The sequence below is a fragment of the Passer montanus genome, unplaced genomic scaffold (assembly GCF_014805655.1).
Source record: "Passer montanus isolate IOZ18808 unplaced genomic scaffold, ASM1480565v1 scaffold42, whole genome shotgun sequence".
NCBI classification, from domain to species: domain Eukaryota; kingdom Metazoa; phylum Chordata; class Aves; order Passeriformes; family Passeridae; genus Passer; species Passer montanus.
In genome coordinates this window covers 4,463,382-4,484,512 of record NW_024369041.1, presented here as the reverse complement: position 1 = coordinate 4,484,512, position 21,131 = coordinate 4,463,382, and the positions used below count along the sequence as shown (strand labels likewise).

The window sequence follows — 21,131 nt, the reverse complement described above, 5'->3', positions numbered from 1 at the left end:
GCATCTTATTTGAGTGTAAGTTTTGGCATTTCTGCACTAGATGAAAGCCTCCTTTTCATTATTAATTCTGAAGTGGCTTAAGAAGCCAGTAACCATGTACATGATAGGCAGCTGTCCAAAACCTTGCTTTGTGCTGAGCCATCAGCCAAGCCCAGCCTTGCCAGGCTCCTCCATGGTGCTCTGACCAGCTCTGCCTCCCTGGAGCTGCTGCAGCTTCAGCCCTGGGGATGCTCCAGCCAGGCATTCCTCCACCCCACAAACTTCCAGTCTGAAAGGGCCCCAGCTCCTCTGCAGACAGAAACCATGCACGTTTCTAAAAGGCCAGCTAAGCATCCATAAATGCTGAGATTATAATCACTTATAGGGTATATAATTTAAAGATCAAGCATACTGGTTCTGACACAGGTCTAGTATTTCTGGAAAGTGTTTGGTTAGCCAAGATCCTGTCCTGCTGAAACAATTCCTCTTGTGAGGAGCTGGGATACCCTAGTGGCAACATTTGGATTTGTTGGAGTGTACAGTGCATTTATCTGGGAGACAAACATGGAATATGGATGCAATTTTTCTGTATGAGAACTACTGTGAAATGTCATGCCTCAGTATTGTAAAGTGAGAGATTATAAATTTGGGATGAGAATTACAAATTCTGGCAAGTGAGAAATTATAAATTTGGGCTAGGGTCATCTCAGAGGGCAGTTTTAGCTCCCCATCTTTACTGATGGATTTTAATTTGAAGAAAGGCAATGTAGCAACTTCTTGATCTGGAATTCAGCTGGACAATATTTTCATAATACTTCCAATATTTATAGCTTGTGTCCCTACTCACTTCTCTCCTGCAGACTGCAGAAATCACTCCAAATGGTGATTTCTCTCCTGCTTTTGTGCAGATTTTTCCCACCCATGTTGGCCAGACTTCTGAATACAGTTTATTTTCAGGCCTGGCCAGTGCCTGTCAGCTGCTGCTGTTGATGTCCTGCTGGTCTCAAAGCAAATGGAACTGTGTTGCACAAATTCCCAGTCATACTTCAGAGCACTTGGGGGCTTTTTTCCAAGAGCCATCACAATCCCCTGGATTACTGGCTGACACCCTTAGTTCACTTTTCTATCAGAAGCCAGGAAATTGAATGGATTCACCTGTTAGTCATGTGAAGGTTTAGTTCTTAAAAGCTGGAAGTTTTGGCAACAGCCTTGAAAATAGTGAAGCTACATGACAGATGTGTCAGCTATGTCAGTGTCTGTCATACTGAAGGAACAAACAAAATCTGTGCTGGTGTCAGGAATGAGCTGGTAACTTGTGTCCCTCTTGATACCAGCCTGTTATTGCATCTTCTACCTGAAGCTATTCTAATATGAATTGTTAATTTTAATCATTCCCATGCTAATAGAAATGATTTTATTAAAAAATATACCACTCATCATTTACAAATATAATTTCTTACCCCCTTATGAAAAAATGGAAAATTATGCATTGGAATGACACTAGCAAGTGAGATTTTTCTTTAATGTCTCTTTTTTTTGCTAATGAATCTGATCTTCAAAGAGAAGTAATGGCATGATTTCCTCCAGGGAGCCAACAGCCTGAAGGAAGTTATGTACTTGGTAGTCATCGCTTATCTTCCCCATCAGTGGAAGCCCTTGGTAGCCTGGACTCTCACCCATGGTGCTGGCACTTGCTCTGGCAGCCATCAAGAGTATTTGCAAATGAGGCAGTGGGAAGGTTTTAAACACTGACGTTCCTAAAATAATAAGCATTTTTGATTCTCCTTTTTCTACACTGTCTGGTTGCTTTATGCATGTGAGGCTAATTGCTCTCATTTGTGGACAATAGAGCTAACAGCAACAAAGGGTTGTTTTAAAATTCTAACAAACCACTACTAATACACTTCCTGTGTACACTTTTAATCCAAATTGCTCACTAAAACATGGTCATTTCACCATAGTGTTGCCAGAGCTTTAGCAATTCCTGCTTTTGATAACCAGTAGTTAACATGCAAGTACAAGTTTTAAAAGGATCTTTGTGTTCTTTTTAGTTTAGCTGGGATCGGGATGACTTTTCTAATGTTTTGGAGTCTGTGTCTGCTGACTTTTTGCTGATCTGCTTGTTTCGAGACACCTTTCATTGAATTGTTTTCTTTTCTGGGCAGTTTCCTGGTTAGTTTCATGGTGGACGCACGCGGGGGCTCCATGAGGGGCAGTCGGCACCATGGCATGAGGATCATCATCCCGCCGCGGAAGTGCACGGCGCCCACCCGCATCACCTGCCGCCTGGTCAAGAGGCACAAGCTGGCCAGCCCACCACCCATGGTTGAAGGAGAAGGATTGGCAAGTCGGCTTGTAGAAATGGGGCCAGCAGGGGCACAGTTTTTAGGGTGAGTTATTCTGTGAGTTTAACTGTTTATGCTCATGTCGCACCTTTCATTCCCTTTATCCTGAGGATCTAACTAGTTAAACGTTGATTCTACCTCATCTGAACATGTAGCACAGGCAACTTAATTTAAACATTAAAAATGCCAACCTGCCATTCCTTCTGTAAAGAACCCTTTCATTTTAAGGAGAGTCTTGCCTCTCTGATGACTGCAGGATGGAGGTGGAGGGAAGGCCAGGTCCCACCCCCATCTACTCATGCAGCCCTGCCGTGGAAGTCAGGAGGAGTCACACACTGAAAACCCAGAGCTGGTTTTGACCCTCTTGCTTGCAGAGTATGCAGAGAAAGAGCACTATCACAAAGAATTGTCTAGGGCACCCACAGAGACCCAGCTACTGAGCTCTGTTCCCAACATGTGCACGGCTCCCTCTGGAGTTGCTGGGAGCTGCCTGTCTCCGTCTTGTGGAGCAAAGCCACTTGGAGTGACGGTGGAGCTCCTGCTGTGGAGTGGTGGTACAAGTAGTACCAGTGCTAGGAACTGAAGCACTGAAACTGAACTGTTTTTAAAGCTTAAAACAGGGGAAACAATCCACTATGATGTGGCCATTTTTTTCCTAATTATAAATTTTGTTCATTACCGTGAGTGGCACCCTGGTATAAACTGCTGGTTCTGTCGGGAATGACAGCTTGTTCCTAATTTCCCCTTCTCGTTTCTCTTCCTGCTGCATGGATGTTATTCAGTAAACTGCATCTTCCTAAAAGTCCTCCCCCTCTAAATGAGGGTGAGAGCATGGTTAGCCGAATCCTGCAGCTTGGTCCACAAGGAACAAAATTTATTGGGTAGGATATGTACGGAAAAGATACAGAATGTCTACAGTTTTTCTTTTGTTTCCAATTTTTTGTTAATCCCATTATTTTCTTTAAGTTTCCTAAAACTTTCAGTTGATCTATGTCACTGAAAGAAAATCATAGTGGCTTGATTTAATATAGCTCTGCTACTACCTTGTGCTTATAGGCATGTAAAATTCACTGCCAGCATTCTGCTTTCATAACTTCTGTGCTTTTGTAATTTTTTAAATTTGAAGTGTTTCTACTGCATTAAATACATTTTAATACACAGTGGCAGTCCTTTAAGTTCAACCCTGTGGTAGAGAAGGTATTTACAGGCCTCAAGTGAGACTGTTTTGGGAAGAGCATTTGTAAAATGTGATCACATAAAGTCCATTACTTATGAAAGATTATTCAGAAAAAAATGTGAATCAAGTGAATTAATTGATTCAGCAAGATTGGAGAAATACGAATATATTCAACCTGCAAGAGGCATCTTGTTAAAATAAATTTACAAAGCCAAGTATGCTACCCAAAGGGACTGCTGTGTATAGTCTAAACATGTAAGGATGTTTCCATATGTTTTTGACTGTTGTTTTCAAACCATATTGTGAAATTTATTGCATTGGGTTTTCAAAATATTGGTGAGTGTTTGGTGTTCCAAACCTGTTCAATACCTTCTCACTGAGTATTCTCGTTAAATGTCATGCACAAAATTGTGTAGTTTCTAAATATTTACAGAGACAGTATCTGAAATATTAGCCTGCAAAGATTGTACTACAGCTTTAGTTTTCAGCTTGTGCTCTTTTTGAACTAGAGAATAAATATCTTAAGCAATGTATTTAAACTTTTTGTATTTTCTTGCTGTGCACAATGGGAGAGAGCAACTACATTCCTGGTTTTTTGTTAAAAGACTTGAGACTTGAAAAATAAACTGGGTGTTCCTAAAAGCATCTAAAATATATATTAATTAAACTCATTTTCATGGGGGAAAAAAGGCTAAATTTTCTCCCTGGGAATTTAATGTGCAAACTGGGCCTCAAGCTAGTTTGTTTTTCCCCATGATGGCTGTTGTGATTTCATGCTCAAGTGCTAGATTGGTTAAATTTGAAGTGTTTCTACTGCATTAAATACATTTTAATACACTACAGTACCACAGAAATGCTGCACCCTTCTCCCATCATGTGACACTGCTTTTAACCAAGTTGTTACAAAGCAGTTAAACCCTTTACAACCTCTGTAGGAAAATAATGATACTGTCTATTTAAATGTCTTAAAGCTGCATAATCCATAAATGTTCACTTACTGTGTGATTTCAGTCGGTTTGTCTTAGCATACTTTAAAATGCATATCCTGCCTGTGAAGTGTTTGGCAACAGTGTCTGTTTTGTTGAGGAATGGCACATGAAGTGAATGGTGGTTTCTGTTGGTTGTTCATACAAATTGTTCAGTAATGCACTTGCAGTCCTCTGTTGAAGGTACATTGTCTGGTGACATAGGTGTATTATTAACCACCTTCTCATTCCCTTTCCTTCCCCCCAAAATGTTTGACAGTAACTAATATAACTGTGGTTGTCATGTTGTTCAACCCAGAGAAGTCCATTCTGAAAGGATCTAATGATTCCCCGTGATGTTTGCTGTGCAGAGGTTGCAGCTGTGATGCTGGGCATGAGAACCAGAAAGTGGAGCTAAAGAAAAACAGTCACTTTTATTTCACAGGAGCTGCATCAACAGAGAGCCAGGGAGAGCTTTGAAAACTGTGGGACTTAGTTTGAAGTTCAAAATCTGCATAAATGCATGGTTCCTGTTACAGTCAATGGCTGCTGCATGCACTGGGATAGACAGGCTGCTTCTGAACTGACTTTGTCCCTTCAAACTCTCTGAGCCAAATCCAAACTTTGACTATGCTAATGCCAGTTAAAAGTCAGCAGTGCTGTGTGTGCTGGAGGCAGGTTGGATCACCTACACCCTAGGATGAATGAGCAAGGAGAACTCTCCTTACTAAAAGTTGTCACCTTTTTTTTTTATGGAGGCAGATATTTCAAAAGACTTGCACTAAAAACAAGCTACATATTAGTGTTTTTGATTTATCCATTAATATAGTTTAAATTATAAAGGATTGTGCAGCTTTGGCAATTTTAAAAACATTTTTACCGTAACAGTGTTAACTATTTAAAATGACTGTAGTTTTCTTAAGGACCCATAGGAAATTGAGGGCAGTGAGGAACTATAGGGTTAAAAATAACACGATTCCTTTTCCCCTAGCCCTGTCATAGTGGAAATCCCACATTTTGGATCAATGCGAGGCAAGGAACGGGAGCTGATCGTACTGCGGAGCGAGAACGGTGAAACGTGGAAAGAGCACCAGTATGACAGCAAGCATGAAGACTTAACTGAGATACTTAATGGCATGGATGAAGGTAAATATTTTCTCAAAGCTTTGGCCTTGCCTTTGTGAAGGCTTGCTAACGTGGGCTGACTAAAGCAAACTAAACTGAAACAGTGCAGGGGATGTCTGACTTCAGGGAGTACAGTGTGTGTTCCATATTAAACTGCTGGAAAGAGAGGAAGGAGAAACTGTTCTGCAGTGGCCTGGAGACATCCTGGAATGAGTGGTGAATTTTGGTCTGAAGTCTTGCCAAGCTTAAGCAGAGTTTGCACAGTTGCTTTCCAGCATGAATTGAGAATAACACCCAGCTGGAGGTACCCGTGTCTCTGCTGCTCGGGCAGGGCCACGGGAAGGTCATTCCAAACCAAGGATGAAGTGTAAATATCAGCTCCATGGGGCCTTCCCACGGACACAGAGCTTGGCCCCTAGAGCATTCTTATTTCAAATGGTGTTGTTGGAGATTGCCTCCCACAAGTACACAACCTGCCTTGCTGATGCCCATCTGGGAAGTCTGGCTCCCTTGTTTAGCTTGAGCATTGCTGTTGGTGTGAGAGTCCCTCAAGATGAGGGGACCCAGCTGTACAAATCCATCAGAAGATGCTGTCACAGATGGTCCCTGAAGATAAATTGTGGGCAAAGCCTGGCTGTGGGGCTGCAGTGATTCCTTGGCAGCACTGCTTTCTTTTCCTAGGAAGCATTTTCCAAAACTTGTGCTGATAAACCATTGCTCGAGCTCTCTGCAGCTGAGTGTGAATGAAACAGTTTGTGGTGTCAGCTTTGGTTTTCTGGAAGGGTTTATCCCCAGGATAAACATATCCACATGGGGGCAACAGGAAAGGCTTCATTTTGAAGTATTTGAACTGCACCTGAGCTTGTACAAACACAAAGCAACAGTAAAGATCTGCTTGCTTTGTGATGATCTACTGTAGCTATTTATTTCAAAATAAATGTAATAGAACCAACCAGACAGGAGGGCAGAGACACTGCGAATGTTTTGCCAGTGGGTTTGAAAAAATAAAATAAACCTCATCACTGAAGGGTACCTAAAAGCAGTGGAACAGGCAAAAGATGGACATGGTCCAGGATAGTATGGCTTGAGGAATTATGATTGCTGCAGGATTGAATGCAGGAGTTGCAGCCTTTGAAAAAGAAAAATCTCACCACTGCCCCTCCTTCTCTGCACACTGGCATGGGATCAGAAGTGATGATTTGGTGTTTGGGTGAAGCAGTGGTGCCTTGACAGGGGTGAGGTGGTCAGCACTGATCAGCAGCTTGCTTATTTGTTTCATGTGCTTCTCAAACTGAGCTTAGTTTGGTTTGGGGATAGGAAAAATCTGGGCACAGAAATATTGTTCTGAAGTGCTGCAGCTTAAAACACTTATGGAAGAGCTCACATATGAATAAATGGACAATTTGCAGAGAAGAGCTCAATAAATAAAAACACTTTGAGAGAGGTGGGCATGAAGCCTCAGTACTTAGAGCCCAAAATAACAAGCTTCACAATATGGAGCCACAGGACAATTTTCTGGTCTACTGAGGGTTTCAGGTGGCTATTTCCTTCTGGGGAACTGCTGTCTGAGGTTGGTGGGTGTGAGTGCAGCCAAATAATCACACAAAGTATGATGGACAATATTCTGTTAGAGTGAAAATATTAGACACCTTAAAAGCCAAACCTCAGGTATGGCTTTTACAAATCCAGGCAATCATTTGTGAGAGGAAAAGGCAAAAAATACTGCAGACACATTCACTGTAGTGATTATTTGTTCAGTTTGTTTTAGCTTAATCCTTCTCTAGCTGGGAAAGAAAAAAAAAACAAAAACAAAAACCCACCCTGCATTAAAGTAGTGCGAAGGTTTTGACAAAATTCCACTCTAGTTAAATGACACCTTTGCAATATAAAAGGTCTTCCAAGCAATGACCAAAAAAATTATGAATTTGTAGACCTGAGTGGGTTTGGGGTTTTTTCATCTGAACTTTTGGTGTTTTGTTGCAAAATACCACAGTCAGACTTAGCTCAGGGGGAGTATCTTGCATCTCAGAAGGCATAACTTTGGAAGAAGTTTTATTCCAGGTATGAGCTCTGGAGGCAGAAGCAAGCTTTAATTTAAATAAAAAGCAGCCACATAGTCATTTAGAGAAATTTAGTGTGTCTTTGCAAGAGAACTCATCTGCATAATCATCTCTGAGTGCCAGGAGGTGCTGCAGGAGTGCCCATTTTCTGTTAAAAGCAGTTTCTCTGTCAAGCCTGCTGTGACCCCAAGTCCTTTCCTACCCGTGCCCTGAAGGAGGGCAATCAGCCCTTTATTGCAGCTCCTTAATAGGCTGAGTTTTAGCCGTGCAGTTCGCTCTCTGTTTGGTTGTTCCTGTTTTGCTCTCCCCCTCATCCAGCAGGGATGAGAGCAAAGACATCCCTCTGTCAAACACCAAAACCTGCTCTGTGCTGGGAGCAGCACCATCTGCTGGGAAACCGTGTCCTGGATCCCAGATCATCCCGGGCAGGAGGCACTGCTGCAGGGCTGCTGCACCATTAAATAACAGCAGAACTTTTGTGTTATTACCATGAGAGAACAATGAACCGTGATGTAAAGAGCCTGGGTTTTTTTGGTGTAGTCAGGTTTCCGCTTAAATAGGTTTTATTTAAAGGATGGTGCTGTGCTTAGGCAAATACGGGGAACTTGGCATTTTTAGGAGTAGGAGGAGTGTGGCTCCAAACACAAGGGTAGCAATTCACAGCCCGTGGCCATGTTACGTTTATTTATTTATGAATCAAATAAAATATATGTATTTTTGGAATTTATTATTTTTTTAGGAAGAAGCTCTCTGCCTTGTAATTGGTAAATACAACATGTTTTCAGACAGGCTCCTTTTATAGATAACCTCTGTTTGCTTTTAACATTCCTTCACCCTTTAGAGGTACCTGTAGACAAATTGTGGGCACAAATGCACACACTGGGGTAGCCAGTCTTTTAAAAGTTACTTGCAAACTGGGTGAGTGAGCCAAGAAATGCAAATGCTTGTGGCTACAGTAAGCTTGCAGCTGCAGTGTGGTTTCAGATGGGAAGCAGGAGTTTTTACGTTACTGAATCGACAGATCAAACCAGAGTGTGACCTTGTTTATGCTTGAAGTTTAAAATACCACCATAAATCACTCTGCAGTGATTTTGCCACCTTTCCAAGAAAATTTTTTAAACATATTGCTGTTAAACTGTGTGTTGTGAATAGCAGGATAAAAGACTACACAAAAATAGCTGTAAAGGACATTGCCTTATTTGAGGGGAAACATCCTGGTGGCACTGGGAGTGTCTGGTTATGTGTGTGAAACGCTGAGGCTGGGAGGCTGGCTCTGGTTGCCAGCATCCTCCTGCCCTCACTTTCTCCTTGCCCCTTCCCATGTGCTCTCCCTGCCTCCATCCCCCTCCTGGATTTTTCTCCATGTGGAAGCTGCCTCCTGCATGCCATGCTTTTAGTGCAGCAATTCCTTAATGGGCACTCCTCTGTATGGGGAGAACTGGAATCCTGTGCTCACCCCACCCTGTGGTCTGGGCACCATGACAAGGTCAGCTCTGCTCCAGACAGGGCTGAGGGAGGGTTGCACAACTCAGAGAGCTGTTCAGTCAGGTGAGATCTGCTTTTTCAGTGCTGGCAACATTCTTTTGAGGCCCTGGCAAGGGAAACAGATCCACACAAAGACACCTTGAAGCTCATGAAACAGCCAGGTGTTCTGTGACTTGTCTTGCTCTATTTCGAGTCAGAAGATTCTTGCTCTGTGTTACCTTATCTGAAAGTAAAAAAAAAGAAAGGTATTAGACATGGATGAACTTGATCCACAACTACCTCTCACCAGAGAGAATGGTGTGATTGCTTTCCTTGATCTGAGACAGCCTGTGTGAGGTCCCTCTTGACCTTGGAGGACATGGCTGGGTTTCTCTTCTCCTGTCCTGGAGCTCTAATGTTCATGTGGCAGCGTGTACCGTATGCTGTTGTGTTCTTTTCCTGCCTCCTTCCCCTCTGTCCATCTCCTCCATCACTCCTGTGGAAGATCAGACACCAAACCACTGCAGGATAAGTGTACCACACTCCTGGGTGGCAGGAGAAGACTTCTGCACACATTATATTTGCAATACCTTTCTCTTGACTCACTAAAGCTGCGTGGCTGTACGAGCTCCTGGGCTGTTGGCACAAGCCTGGGAGACAGTGACGTTGGGAGATTCTTCCCACTTCTGCCACTGACCTTTCTGCTTTGCCTCTCCATGCTTTGCTGTCCCTGTCTGCATGATGGGGTGCACAGCATACTGCTCTGTGGCTGAAACCCCCTTCCCTCCAAAACCCAGCCACCTGACCAAAAAATGCTTTAAGGTTTGTCATTGAAGCACTCTGCCCAGCACTGAAGTGTCAGCAGCTGAGGGAAATAGTAATGATGATATCTCCCTCTGTAAAATGCATGAGGTGTGTTTGGGAAACGTGACCTCTCCCAGGACTAGTTTTCCCTGTTTCATTAATTCTGTCATGCTAACACTGCATTTTTCAGGGCAGTGATAGAGATGGTTTGATTGCTCATCATATTTTTTTTTTTTCTGTTAGAGGGCAACTTCATATAGAAGCTTACATATGTATTATCCAAACATAACCTCCCTATAGATAGTCCAACTTCTCTCCATGCCTGACTGCTGCTCTGCCAGTCATGTCTTCTCATCTTCCTCCTCTGAAGGAGGGTGCCTGCCAGGTTCAAAGGACTTTGAAATGTTCTTATACAAATCACTGTTTCTCTACTTCAGGAGAATTTTAATTATCCTTCACCTCTCTGAGCATTTTACGTGGGTTTTTTCTCTAGCAACAAGCAGGAGATGATGAGGATTTACTAGTCAAGATGATACCTGCCTGGGAGTTTAGGAATCCAGTTTGTCTCCTGCACAAGCCATTGCCTCCAGAGGCTGCAGGCAGAGTGACTAATTCATTAGAGGGCTTCAGATATCAATCTCTGAGTCAAAGTAAATAGAAGCTGACATTATGATAAGAAATTATCCACTTCTGGTAGGTACATATGATGCACAGCAACACAGTGAGATTAATCCGAACTTTCTGCTGAATGTTTTTGCATGGAAAACTGACATTTTACCAAATTTGCATTCTAATTCTTTTGGAACTGTAATTGAGCTTACATGTTTAGAGGAGGAAAATGTTTCAGTCATAAAGTATTTAAAAGTGTCTTTTGCCTTAGTATTACTTCTGGTCTTGCTGCTTTCTCTTGCTGGATCTGATAAAAATGTCATCTTTTGAGGAACAAACTTTATTTAGAAATTCCCTTTTTAAGGAGGAAAATAAGTGCTGAAATTTGTGGAGTGCTGCAATGAAATCCAATTACAAGAGATAAAAAGGCAAAGGGCACCTATGCAAATATAAATACACACACATATATATAGTTGCAAAAGTAATATTTTTTTGTATCACAGAGTTTTCCCCAGTGCATATATGGGGAAAATGGTGTCATGTGCTTAACTAACTATTAGGAGACCTGACTGTGTTGTGGTTGTGTATGAGGCTATCTAAGGTTTTTTAGGAACTGAGGGGCATGCTGCAATTATTTTGGGACAGATGAGCAGATGGCTGGAATCCTGATGTGGAAGGGAAGCTGCTCTCGGTTCACTGGTGGTGCTGGGAGACAGCTCTGTTGCTTCCACAGTTCGTCGAGAGCTCGGTGTCTGGTGTGAATTTTTTGGATGCCAGTCTCAACTGTCTCAAGTGTCTCAGGTGGCCAAGTTCTGGATTGCACACCTGGCACGAAGGGAGATAGGTCATGAACTGGCTGTGATCTCCTGTGGTTTTCCTTATGTCAGAGCTGTATGGGGGAAGGGGCTGGGAATAATGTGGAGCTATGCACGGAAAGATCAGATAGAAATAAGAGAGGGAAGAAGCTTGACCATTCTTCAGCTCTCCTTGGACTTCTATGCTGTGTGACAAACCTGTCATTGTGTGGTAGCTGCTACTGCAGAGACTGTCACACCTGACTACTTAGGTGTCCTAGCAGGTGTTTTTGTTTATTGCTGTTGGCCCAATTGTCAAGATTTACACAGAAGTTCACGGAAAAAACAAAGCTTGATAATTGATTGTACTGAATGGCTTTTTCTTGCTGCTGTAGTAAATAAATAATAATAAACCAACCTTCTTAGGCATTTTAAGGCTTATTCAAAGCCCAGGACTGTGTAGGATGAACGTGGGCAGGGCATGGCTGAACATTTGACCTGTCTTGTGCCCGCAGAGCTGGACAGCGTGGAGGAGCTGGAGAAGAAGCGGATCTGCAGGATCGTCACCAAGGATTTCCCGCAGTACTTCGCCGTGGTTTCCCGGATCAAGCAGGAGAGCAACCAGATCGGCCCCGAGGGCGGGGTGCTGAGCAGCACCACGGTGCCTCGGGTCCAGGCCTCCTTCCCCGAGGGGGCTCTGACCAAGAGGATCCGCGTGGGGCTCCAGGTAAAGGTGCCTTAGTGCAGCTCCTCTCCATGCACCTGTCTTGGTGCGTGAGCCGGGAAGCTACGGAGCCTCCAGGAGCTTCTACTGCTCCTTAGCAGTGGGGCTTTGTCACACCTGAGTGTGACAAGGGGCTTCTTCACACCTGAGCTCTGAGTTGGCATGGGTCTGTCTGGGCTCGCTCAGTGTCCCTCAGTGCACGGCTCTCCTCCCTGTGGCACAAGCCCAGCTCCCCTTGGATCACCTCCACGGTCATTGCTTAGCATCCCAGGAATGGAGAGAGGAAAGCAAACACCGGGAGCCATCACAGCTCCAGCCACTGTGCAGTCCCTGTCTGCTGTGGCAAAGCAGCAGCTTGTGAACGGGGTCACTGGGCTGCCCTCTGCCACAGGAATGTGTCTGGGAGGGATTACATGCAGCTGTTTGCCAGCTGTTACTGGGTCAAAAACCTCCCATGTACATCTGCTGTGTCTTAGGACATTCACCACTGGCCTTTCTAGGGGTGAAATCTGGGAAGAGCATATAGCTTAAATTCTACTTAAACTAACTGCACAGAAAGAAATATTTTGTAGGAATAGGAGGCATCTTTGAGTTCAGTTAGTTATCACTTAAAATTCCCTTAATAGTATGACAAGTCTGATGGGTTCATGAAAAAGAGGTGCTGGTTTGAATTGCAGTGCTTGAAATTAATTTCTGTTGAAGATATTTCACATCTCAAAATGATTAATCTTGAGAAAATGGAAGTTGTGCTGTTCTGGTTATATAGTTGCCTTCCCAGAGCTCTCCAGTGTGAGTGACAGCTCTGTATGCAGTGTTGTGACTGCTGAGACTGCAGTGTAACTGTGTGTTCTCTGCATATCAGTGCACTCTGAAATTTGAATATTAGCAAGTCATGGGTCACCCTGATTGACACAGACTTGAAAATTTAAAAAAAAAAAAAAAAGGCAAATGGATGCAAACTCCCATTACCATGTCTGTCACTTTTGACTGTAGCAAATGTGAAATTTACCTATAAGTCTTTTGTATCCTCATGCATTCTTTGTGATTTTGACCCAAACAAGTATTTCTAATAATCACAGGAAGCACTGGGTGCAGAAGTCAGCTGGAGTCCAGTGTTCCTCAAGAACATGAATCTGTGTTTGCAGAGATGCAAGAATTGTCTATTACCTCCAGTAGACAGTGTCTACTCCTCTCTTCTCTAGTGCAAAACAGGCCTGTCTTTGCATTTTGAAATTGTACATAATGTCATTAATCACTGTAAATTAAGAACAAAACCAAACATGCTCTGAAAAACTCGGCAAATACTGCAGAGAACCTTCTGAGATTCATAGTTTAGCTTTACCATTTAGTGATTAGGAAATCAGAAATAAGTTTTTGAATAAGAACTAAACATGAATTTCACTAATGATCACCTTTCAGAAGGTTTCCTGGGGGAAAAAAAAAAGATCTACAGAAAATATAAAGAAAATGGAATTACCATTTGGAAAATAATTCTGCATATCTATAAAGAGTTTGCAGCTCTAGTTTAAGTATGTTCCCCATGTTGACAGGCTCAACCAGTTCCAGAAGAGATTGTCAAAAAAATCCTTGGAAACAAAGCAACATTCAGTCCCATTGTCACTGTGGAGCCAAGAAGAAGGAAATTCCATAAGCCAATAACCATGACAATTCCTGTGCCACCTCCATCAGGGGAAGGAGTAACCAACGGGTACAAAGGAGATACAACTCCCAGCCTTCGACTCCTATGTAGCATTACAGGTGAGAGAAAATCCTGCTTTTTGCCAAGGTTTCTGTGGCAGCAGCTCTGTGCTCGCTCTCACTACTCCTGCATTCCAGTAAAGGAACCTTGGTGTGCTGGGCCACTGGGGCTCAGATCAGCTCTCCTGAGCAAAGCCAGTTTATTGAGGTTATTTCCAAGGCTCCCACCAGTTCCTGAGCTTTGTATCTGGTCCCATTGTAAAAGAGCTCTCCCAAAACATGTTAAATTTCAGTCTTGGTTATTAAACATGCTTGTCAGTAAAAGTAGCTTGCAGAAGTTATTCTGTTCTAGCTTATATTGAGGGGGGGTTGCTGTTGACTTTTAGGTATGCTCTTTGCTTACATCTTTGTTTTTTGTTGTGTGACGTGTGGTGCCGTGAGGCGTTGTTGATGCGCCATGATAACATGGAGCTCAGCTGCTGGAGAGCAATAATGTCTGGGTTCTCTTTCTGTGTGTGGAGACAGAGATACTCTTTATGCAGTCTGTGTGTGCTTGGTGTTTGAAAGGAGCTCTCCCTGGTGTGTGTTTGCACAGGAGGCACTTCGCCCGCGCAGTGGGAGGACATCACGGGCACCACGCCGCTGACCTTTTCCAATGACTGTGTCTCCTTCACCACCAATGTTTCTGCCAGGTATGGGAACAGACCTGCCAGCTGCCTTCCCTTGACCAGCACCATGCCTGGCTGGGAGGTTGTGTTCTGGCTTTCTGGAAGCCTTTTATGGCCCACGTGCTGCATTGTCACTGCCCATCAGCGTCCCACGCACCCAGGGCTACACACCGCTCTGGCCTGGCTCTGACAGGGGCTCCTCTGAAGGAGGCCATGCCACACAGGGCTTTGGTTTTTCTGTAAATGGCAACAGAAAGGGAAAGCTTAAAATGTTCATCCCATTAAAAAAAAAAAGGGGGGGGTTAATAAAAATGTGTTTGTTTAAAAATTTAAATGTGTTTAATTTCTGGGTGTGGGCTTATATTAAATTGCTGTCACAAAAATATAATTTGCAAAAAATTATGAGTTGAAATTAATCTTGATGGACTTCATGGACTTATATGCTGGTTGGAGGCATTTAACAGGATCTGTACAAATCACATATCCTAGCAAAGAAAATTCATGGTGTAGAAGGTAGAGAGTTTATCAATCAGTAAATGACATTGCAACTATAAAAATCTTTATGAAAACAGAGATTTGCTGGAAGACCAAATAGATCAGGGCTGAAATAGTGTGGGAAAGACTGATACAAAGTATAAATTATTTATAATTTGTATCACACTTGTCTTCAAACTCTTAATCATAAGATGAGAAAATAACAATATAGCACACGTCTCTGGAGGCTTCACCATGGGCATGTTTGTTTCAGCCTGAATGGGAGATGTGATTTTGCTCTCTGTGTGTTATAAAGGTGTTTGTTTTAGCAAATCAAAGGTATAGTGAAGCATCAGCACATTACAGGAAATTAAAGATCACATGAAATTCAATTTCCTCACTTTGGCTTCAAATGAGCCTTAGTTATGATAGTTTATGATAGTTTTATGAGGCACCAGTGTGAAAAAGGCTAGATAAGTATGTCTGCATTTCATTGCCAGGTATTCCCATGTCTGGATGGTTAAACCTGTATTGAGAGGAGAGGGAAAATTACAGCAATTCTGCAAGGACAGTACACATGCAAAATGACCAAGGATACAGGACACAGTTTATCTTTAAGCCTTAAGCAATTGTTGGAGCACAATGAAAAGTTGATTTAATGGTTTACTTTTTCCCACTCAGATTCTGGCTCGCAGACTGCCACCAAGTACTAGAGACTGTTGGGCTGGCAACACAGCTCTATAGAGAATTAATATGTGTTCCTTATATGGCAAAGTTTGTGATATTTGCCAAAATGAATGACCCCGTGGAATCCAATTTGCGCTGCTTCTGCATGACTGACGACAAAGTGGACAAAACCTTGGAGCAACAAGAGAACTTTGAGGAAGTTGCCAGAAGCAAAGACATTGAGGTACATTCCTTGCAGCTGGCTTCCTCCTTGTAGGTGGGCAGCGTGTTTTCCAAGTAGCAGCAGCTCCTGCAAAAGCCACGACTGGCCCTGTTAATTAAAGGTTCACAGCAAGGCCGTGGCATGAAACTTTTCAAAAGAAGAACAAAACAGGATGAGACTGGAGAAGCATGAGGACTTGTGGGTGCCCCAGTGCAGTCTGCAGTGGGGTTTGTCCTCGCTGCTGTCAGGTAGCCCTGGCTGGGCTTTGCAGACAGAGGGAATTCCTTCTCACTGGCCCTGCAGGCACACAGTCATGAGTAGGACTGGCTTGTGGTGAGATCACAGTCACTAACTTAATATTTCTTGAAGAAAATTACACGCTCTTACTTTAGAAAAGCCAGTCAAGTGCTTTGTGGTTTTCCAAACTGCCTGCACTCATAATACCTTGCCATAATGCACAGTGATATTCTAATTTATTGTTGAATGTAACCAAGTGGGGACTTATGTTAAACTCAGGAATGAAGCTGGGGGAAATCATGATGTTTATATGCATGAATCTACTATTAAGAGAGGTTTTATTGACTTTTATTTCTTTCTTTGGTAGGTTCTTGAAGGCAAACCTATTTATGTTGATTGCTATGGAAATCTGGCCCCTTTGACTAAAGGAGGACAGCAGCTTGTTTTTAATTTTTATGCTTTCAAAGAAAATAGACTGCCATTTTCTATCAAGGTAAAAGAAAAACAAATAAAATAAATGATCCTGCTGCTTTCCTCCCTTCCCACAGTCCCTCTTCCCTTTTCCAGCCCTATGGGACTAACTTGCCCCTGGGATGTAAGTGTAGTTCTTTAATGTGTGAATAACATGGAGAGTTGCTTGAAGCCACAGCAGAACTGCTGGCAGATCTGGGAAGAGAATACCCACAATATGGATTCACAACCTCCTCCTAAAACCATATCTCAAATTGGAGCCCCCACATACTTACCAGTAGGTCGCAATTTCGGGGGGATTAAGCAGAGGAGATGCATTCAATAGCATCCTGCACTGCAGAGCAGCCTTCAGAAGGTGTGTGCAGGCTGTTCATCTCTAAATGGCCAGGAATGGTGCTCACTTTCCTCAGCCTTGTCACAGCTGCCCTGCTGCTAGAGAGGTTGTTAAGCATTTTGATAAACACAAGAGCAAAATGTGGCAGAATAAAATGAAGTGAGCAGACAGTGCCTGTCAGTGACATCCCAGTACAAAACTCTCAGGCTGGACTCACTCAGCACCTTACCTTGCTTGGATTTGCCATCAGGGAACTTCAGGCTGACCTGAAACTTTCACAGTAACACATTTTCTCCTTCAGCACCTCAGGCTGAGCTCCAGCTTTGTGTTATTAGTCTTCACCCACTAGAAAGCTCCTTGTAGAAAGAAATTCTGAGAACTGTTCCAGAAATCTCCTCTAGGACTCTGAATGACTACTATATTACTATTACTACTATATTACTATTACTACATCTTATTAATGTCTCAATTACTATCTATTGCTATGCTGAAGCAAATTTTCTTTTCCAGGTAAGAGACACCAGCCAGGAACCCTGCGGTCGATTATCATTTTTGAAAGAACCAAAGACTACAAAAGGACTGCCACAAACAGCTGTCTGCAACTTGAATATCACTCTGCCAGCACACAAAAAGGTATTTGTTTGGAAAAGTAAACATTTTCCTTAGGGTTGGGTTGGATTTGGTTTTGTTCCTTTAGTTTTTGTCTCTCTTTTTTTTTTTTTAATTTCCTGCTAGTCATAAAGAAACCTTGTGAACTGTCAGTAATGAGAATGCTTTGGAATATGATAAAGGCTTTTAAAATGTATGTTTTATTGGTTTCTTGTATGTAGAACGCTTTTAAAGTCTCTTGTTACTGTGGTGTCAAGTTCCTATATTTTTTACAATTCTGTTTACAGCTCATGCTTCAGCCTGCAAGTCATAGATTTATGCTTTCAGTAATGTCACGTGTTTATTTGCATTGGATGTAAGATTTTTTTTTCTTTTGTGTTGACATTTTGGATTTGCTTTGCCTTATAAATCAGCTTGCATTTTGTGCTCCCAATTTGGTCCTTTTCATATCCTGATATTCTTTTCCCTGCTGTCCATTATAATATTCCTTGTCTCTGCAATGCATCTTGGGACCAAAAGGAAACAGAGTCAGATCAAGATGATGAGGTAATATACACACTGTCTTCTGTTTTTATTTCCTTCAGATTTAGTGAAGAAAAGTAGTATGTTCTAGGAAAAAAACAAACTATTTTTTATGGTGGCGTTGAAATGATACCTACAGAAAAATAACCATATCCTCAACTTCTGATAAGCTGTTGTAAAACAGTAGGGCTGCACAAATATGGGAAATCCCATGATTATAAATTATAAAATTAAACCAAGCACTGAATAAAAGCAGTCTAAAATTTAACTAATTTTCTTTTGAAAAAGGATATATTTATGACTATCAGACCAAGTCAAATTTTGGCAAAGCCAAGAAGAGCTTAGTGGATAATATTTTAATTCTTGGAGTAACACTGACACTGTTATAGTAACTTGTATTTCTGAGAAGGAAAAAGGTACTGCTGAGGCCACAGTAGTGGCCTTTAATATCTTACTTCTGTAAATAAAAAAAAAAGTAAACCAGCCAAGAGCAATTTCTAAATATTGTGTTCAAATCTATTTTCAAATGACCTCAGATATTTGCAGCATAAAAACCCACTGTTTCATGGAAACTGCAACATTAGATTGTCAGAAAACTGAGTGGGTTTTACTCATTAGAGGTAGAGATGAGATCATCTTGTAAAGGAAACTATACAAGTGTTTCCAATTTACCTAGCAGCAACTTTTTTTCCTCTTCCTGGTGGCAAATAAATAGCAGTTGTCACCTGCTGGTTAGAGTAGCTAAAAAAAAAACCCCAAACAATGCAACCCAGAACATTCCTTACAAGTTAAAAAATAACAATAGAAAGAACATCACTTTACCTCCACAGAATTTGTTCCCAATGAGCTATTATATAACTAAAATAATAGCTCTCTTTCTAAACAAACTGCATTTTTAGCCACATATTCAAGTGAGTTTATCTGTGAAGGACTATTGATATTAAAGACACCACACCAGCAGCTATCCCGCTGAACGTAGCAACTTGTGAGGCAATGTATTAGCTAACAAGAGTAGTCTGCTTTCTAATCCACATCTTTGCATTTTGTGCATATTAAAAAATCCCCTCCCATGCCTTTTTTTGTCCTTAATGTATTCACTTTAAAGCCAGTTGTACATCGTGGTGTGTGTGCTTTCGGGACAAGCTAATCTGGGGGGAATAATCGGTCACTCACTCTTATGAATGTCTTGTCTGTAGTCTTTTGTGTTGACCTCCTGTTTCTAGCCAAAGGCGGTTTATTTTACAGAGAATGAACAGTATCACACCATTTCTAGTAGTGTGAAGCAGTTTATTAAGTGATAATGCAATAAGACAGTATGGAGATACTTTAAGGCAGGATAATGAGCTGCTTCTGCTGCCTCAGCTCTTCCGCCTCACAAGCAGTGGAATGAACCTGAGGGCTCACTTTAGGGTGGCAGTCCCTCCCTGCTTGCTCCAGAAGGGTGGTCACTCACAGCAGGTTTCTGTGCAGCCCCGCTCCCTGCTCGGCAGTGCCTGGCACTCATCACACAGCACCAGGAGCAGAGGCTGGCTCTGCCCCCTCCCTGCCTGCTCGCCCAAATTCGGCTTCAGCATGCCATCCTGAAGCTGAATGGAAGCACCCATTCTCCCTGGTGGGGTTGTGTGCCACGAAAAGCGGCCCATCCTGCTGAGGTTTGAGGACTGGTCTGTTCAGGTTGCCAGGGCCCTGAATGCTGCTGTGTTTTGTTGCAGACGGAGAAAGCCGACCGGCGCCAGAACTTCGTCTCCCTTGCTTTACGTAAGCGCTACAGCTATCTGACTGAGCCTGGAATGAGTGAGTTGCTCTTACCAAAGTACTAAACCATGTAGATGTGATTGTGCATAAGAAGAGACATTTTTTCTATAAACGTTGTATTTGGTGTCATTCTGGGAAAAAAAAAATAGAAAAGGAAAAAATAAAAGCGGTCTAAACCAAAATTCTTGGATGGTCTGTGAACTCGTGTGTTGTGAGAGCTTGAAGAATCCTGACTGGCAAATTATGTGTGTTAGTTAAGAAAAATATAATAGTTTTTAAAAATGCAATGTAGTTTCAGAGTAGGAGGATTGCAAATTGCTTTTGAAAAGAGTCTCTTCCTCTCCCCTTTGAGACATTAGAGTAAGGTGCTGTAGAATGGAATGTTACACAAAAATTCAGAAAGCCACTCGGATAACCACTTAAATGTTTAGATGCTTAGCCAAAATAGACTCTCTCATATTTTGTATTTTCCCTCTTCTTTCTCCTCCCCTTCCCTTTTTCCTCTGTTCCCTGCAGATGCTTTTTACTCCCTGGCACCACACATTGCTTCTTCCTAAACATGTGTTCCCCTTGAGCAGACCTGTGCCATTCCTTTCCTCCCCAGTTAAATACAATAATGTATTTGGCTTAGCTTTTCTTCCTCACTTCTCCTCTCTAAGGTCAACTGCTATTTTTCCCCATTTCCAGGCTTGTTCTTGCCTTTTTTTCGCCCCCCCTTTTGACTTCTCAGTTGCTACCCTGCAACAGACCCTTTGATATAATTCCATAAAATCCATAGACAAACTTCATCGGGTCTTGGGAGTTCCCACTGGATGGCTGCTGCCTAATTATCCTATAAGATCTGTGGCTTCTTTGGATCAGATGTGCTCCAGAATGTGTTACACTTCTCAGGCCGGGAAGACGACTCCAAGCATATAACATCTGAAGAAGCTATCAGATCTGCTGAGACATCTTGATGGACTGTTAAGGTATTGTCACAGGCTTGATGGGAACTGAGAGAGAGGGAAAATTAAATTGCTGGAAAGAAGGTTGATGACTGTGTATATCGCTCACAATTAATTTCCCCCCCTCACTAGGAGGGAAGAAAAAAGTCTTATTTATTCACCAAAGGTCCATTAAGTCTCTTTTGAAAAAAATGGCAGATTTTTTAGCTCTTCAGCTGCAAAAAGGAGCACAGCAGCAGCATCTTAAATGTCCCTGAATCTGTGGTTTGACAGGCAAAAAAAGAAGTGAGGAGGGCAGCCTGTGGGTTTGTTGTGACAGACCAGCTCGTGATGGTGCAGTGGGGTTCCAGTGAAGACACATCCTAACACTAACTGCTGAACAGTTATTAGCTCTTTTCAGAATCATTTTGGGGTTTCTTTCTTGAACTCAAGACTCTATGAACTTCTGGTGAATGTTAGTAGCTATTGCTAATTAAATCTTCAT

General features: G+C 42.4%; 1 protein-coding gene across 6 annotated transcripts in view; it reads left to right on the top strand.

Moving 5' to 3' along the window:
• The window catches only part of ANK3 (ankyrin 3), a 339,725-nt gene that overhangs the window by 281,747 nt on the left and 36,847 nt on the right, over nucleotides 1-21,131 (top strand). For all 6 annotated transcript variants that reach the window (XM_039719715.1, XM_039719719.1, XM_039719714.1 and 3 more), the window contains 9 exons: nucleotides 2,145-2,369; nucleotides 5,458-5,612; nucleotides 11,838-12,049; nucleotides 13,597-13,804; nucleotides 14,340-14,436; nucleotides 15,568-15,796; nucleotides 16,380-16,505; nucleotides 17,328-17,450; nucleotides 19,661-19,742. In XM_039719715.1, coding sequence (XP_039575649.1) covers nucleotides 2,145-2,369; nucleotides 5,458-5,612; nucleotides 11,838-12,049; nucleotides 13,597-13,804; nucleotides 14,340-14,436; nucleotides 15,568-15,796; nucleotides 16,380-16,505; nucleotides 17,328-17,450; nucleotides 19,661-19,742 — 1,457 coding nt within the window. The remainder of the gene's footprint in view (nucleotides 1-2,144; nucleotides 2,370-5,457; nucleotides 5,613-11,837; nucleotides 12,050-13,596; nucleotides 13,805-14,339; nucleotides 14,437-15,567; nucleotides 15,797-16,379; nucleotides 16,506-17,327; nucleotides 17,451-19,660; nucleotides 19,743-21,131) is intronic.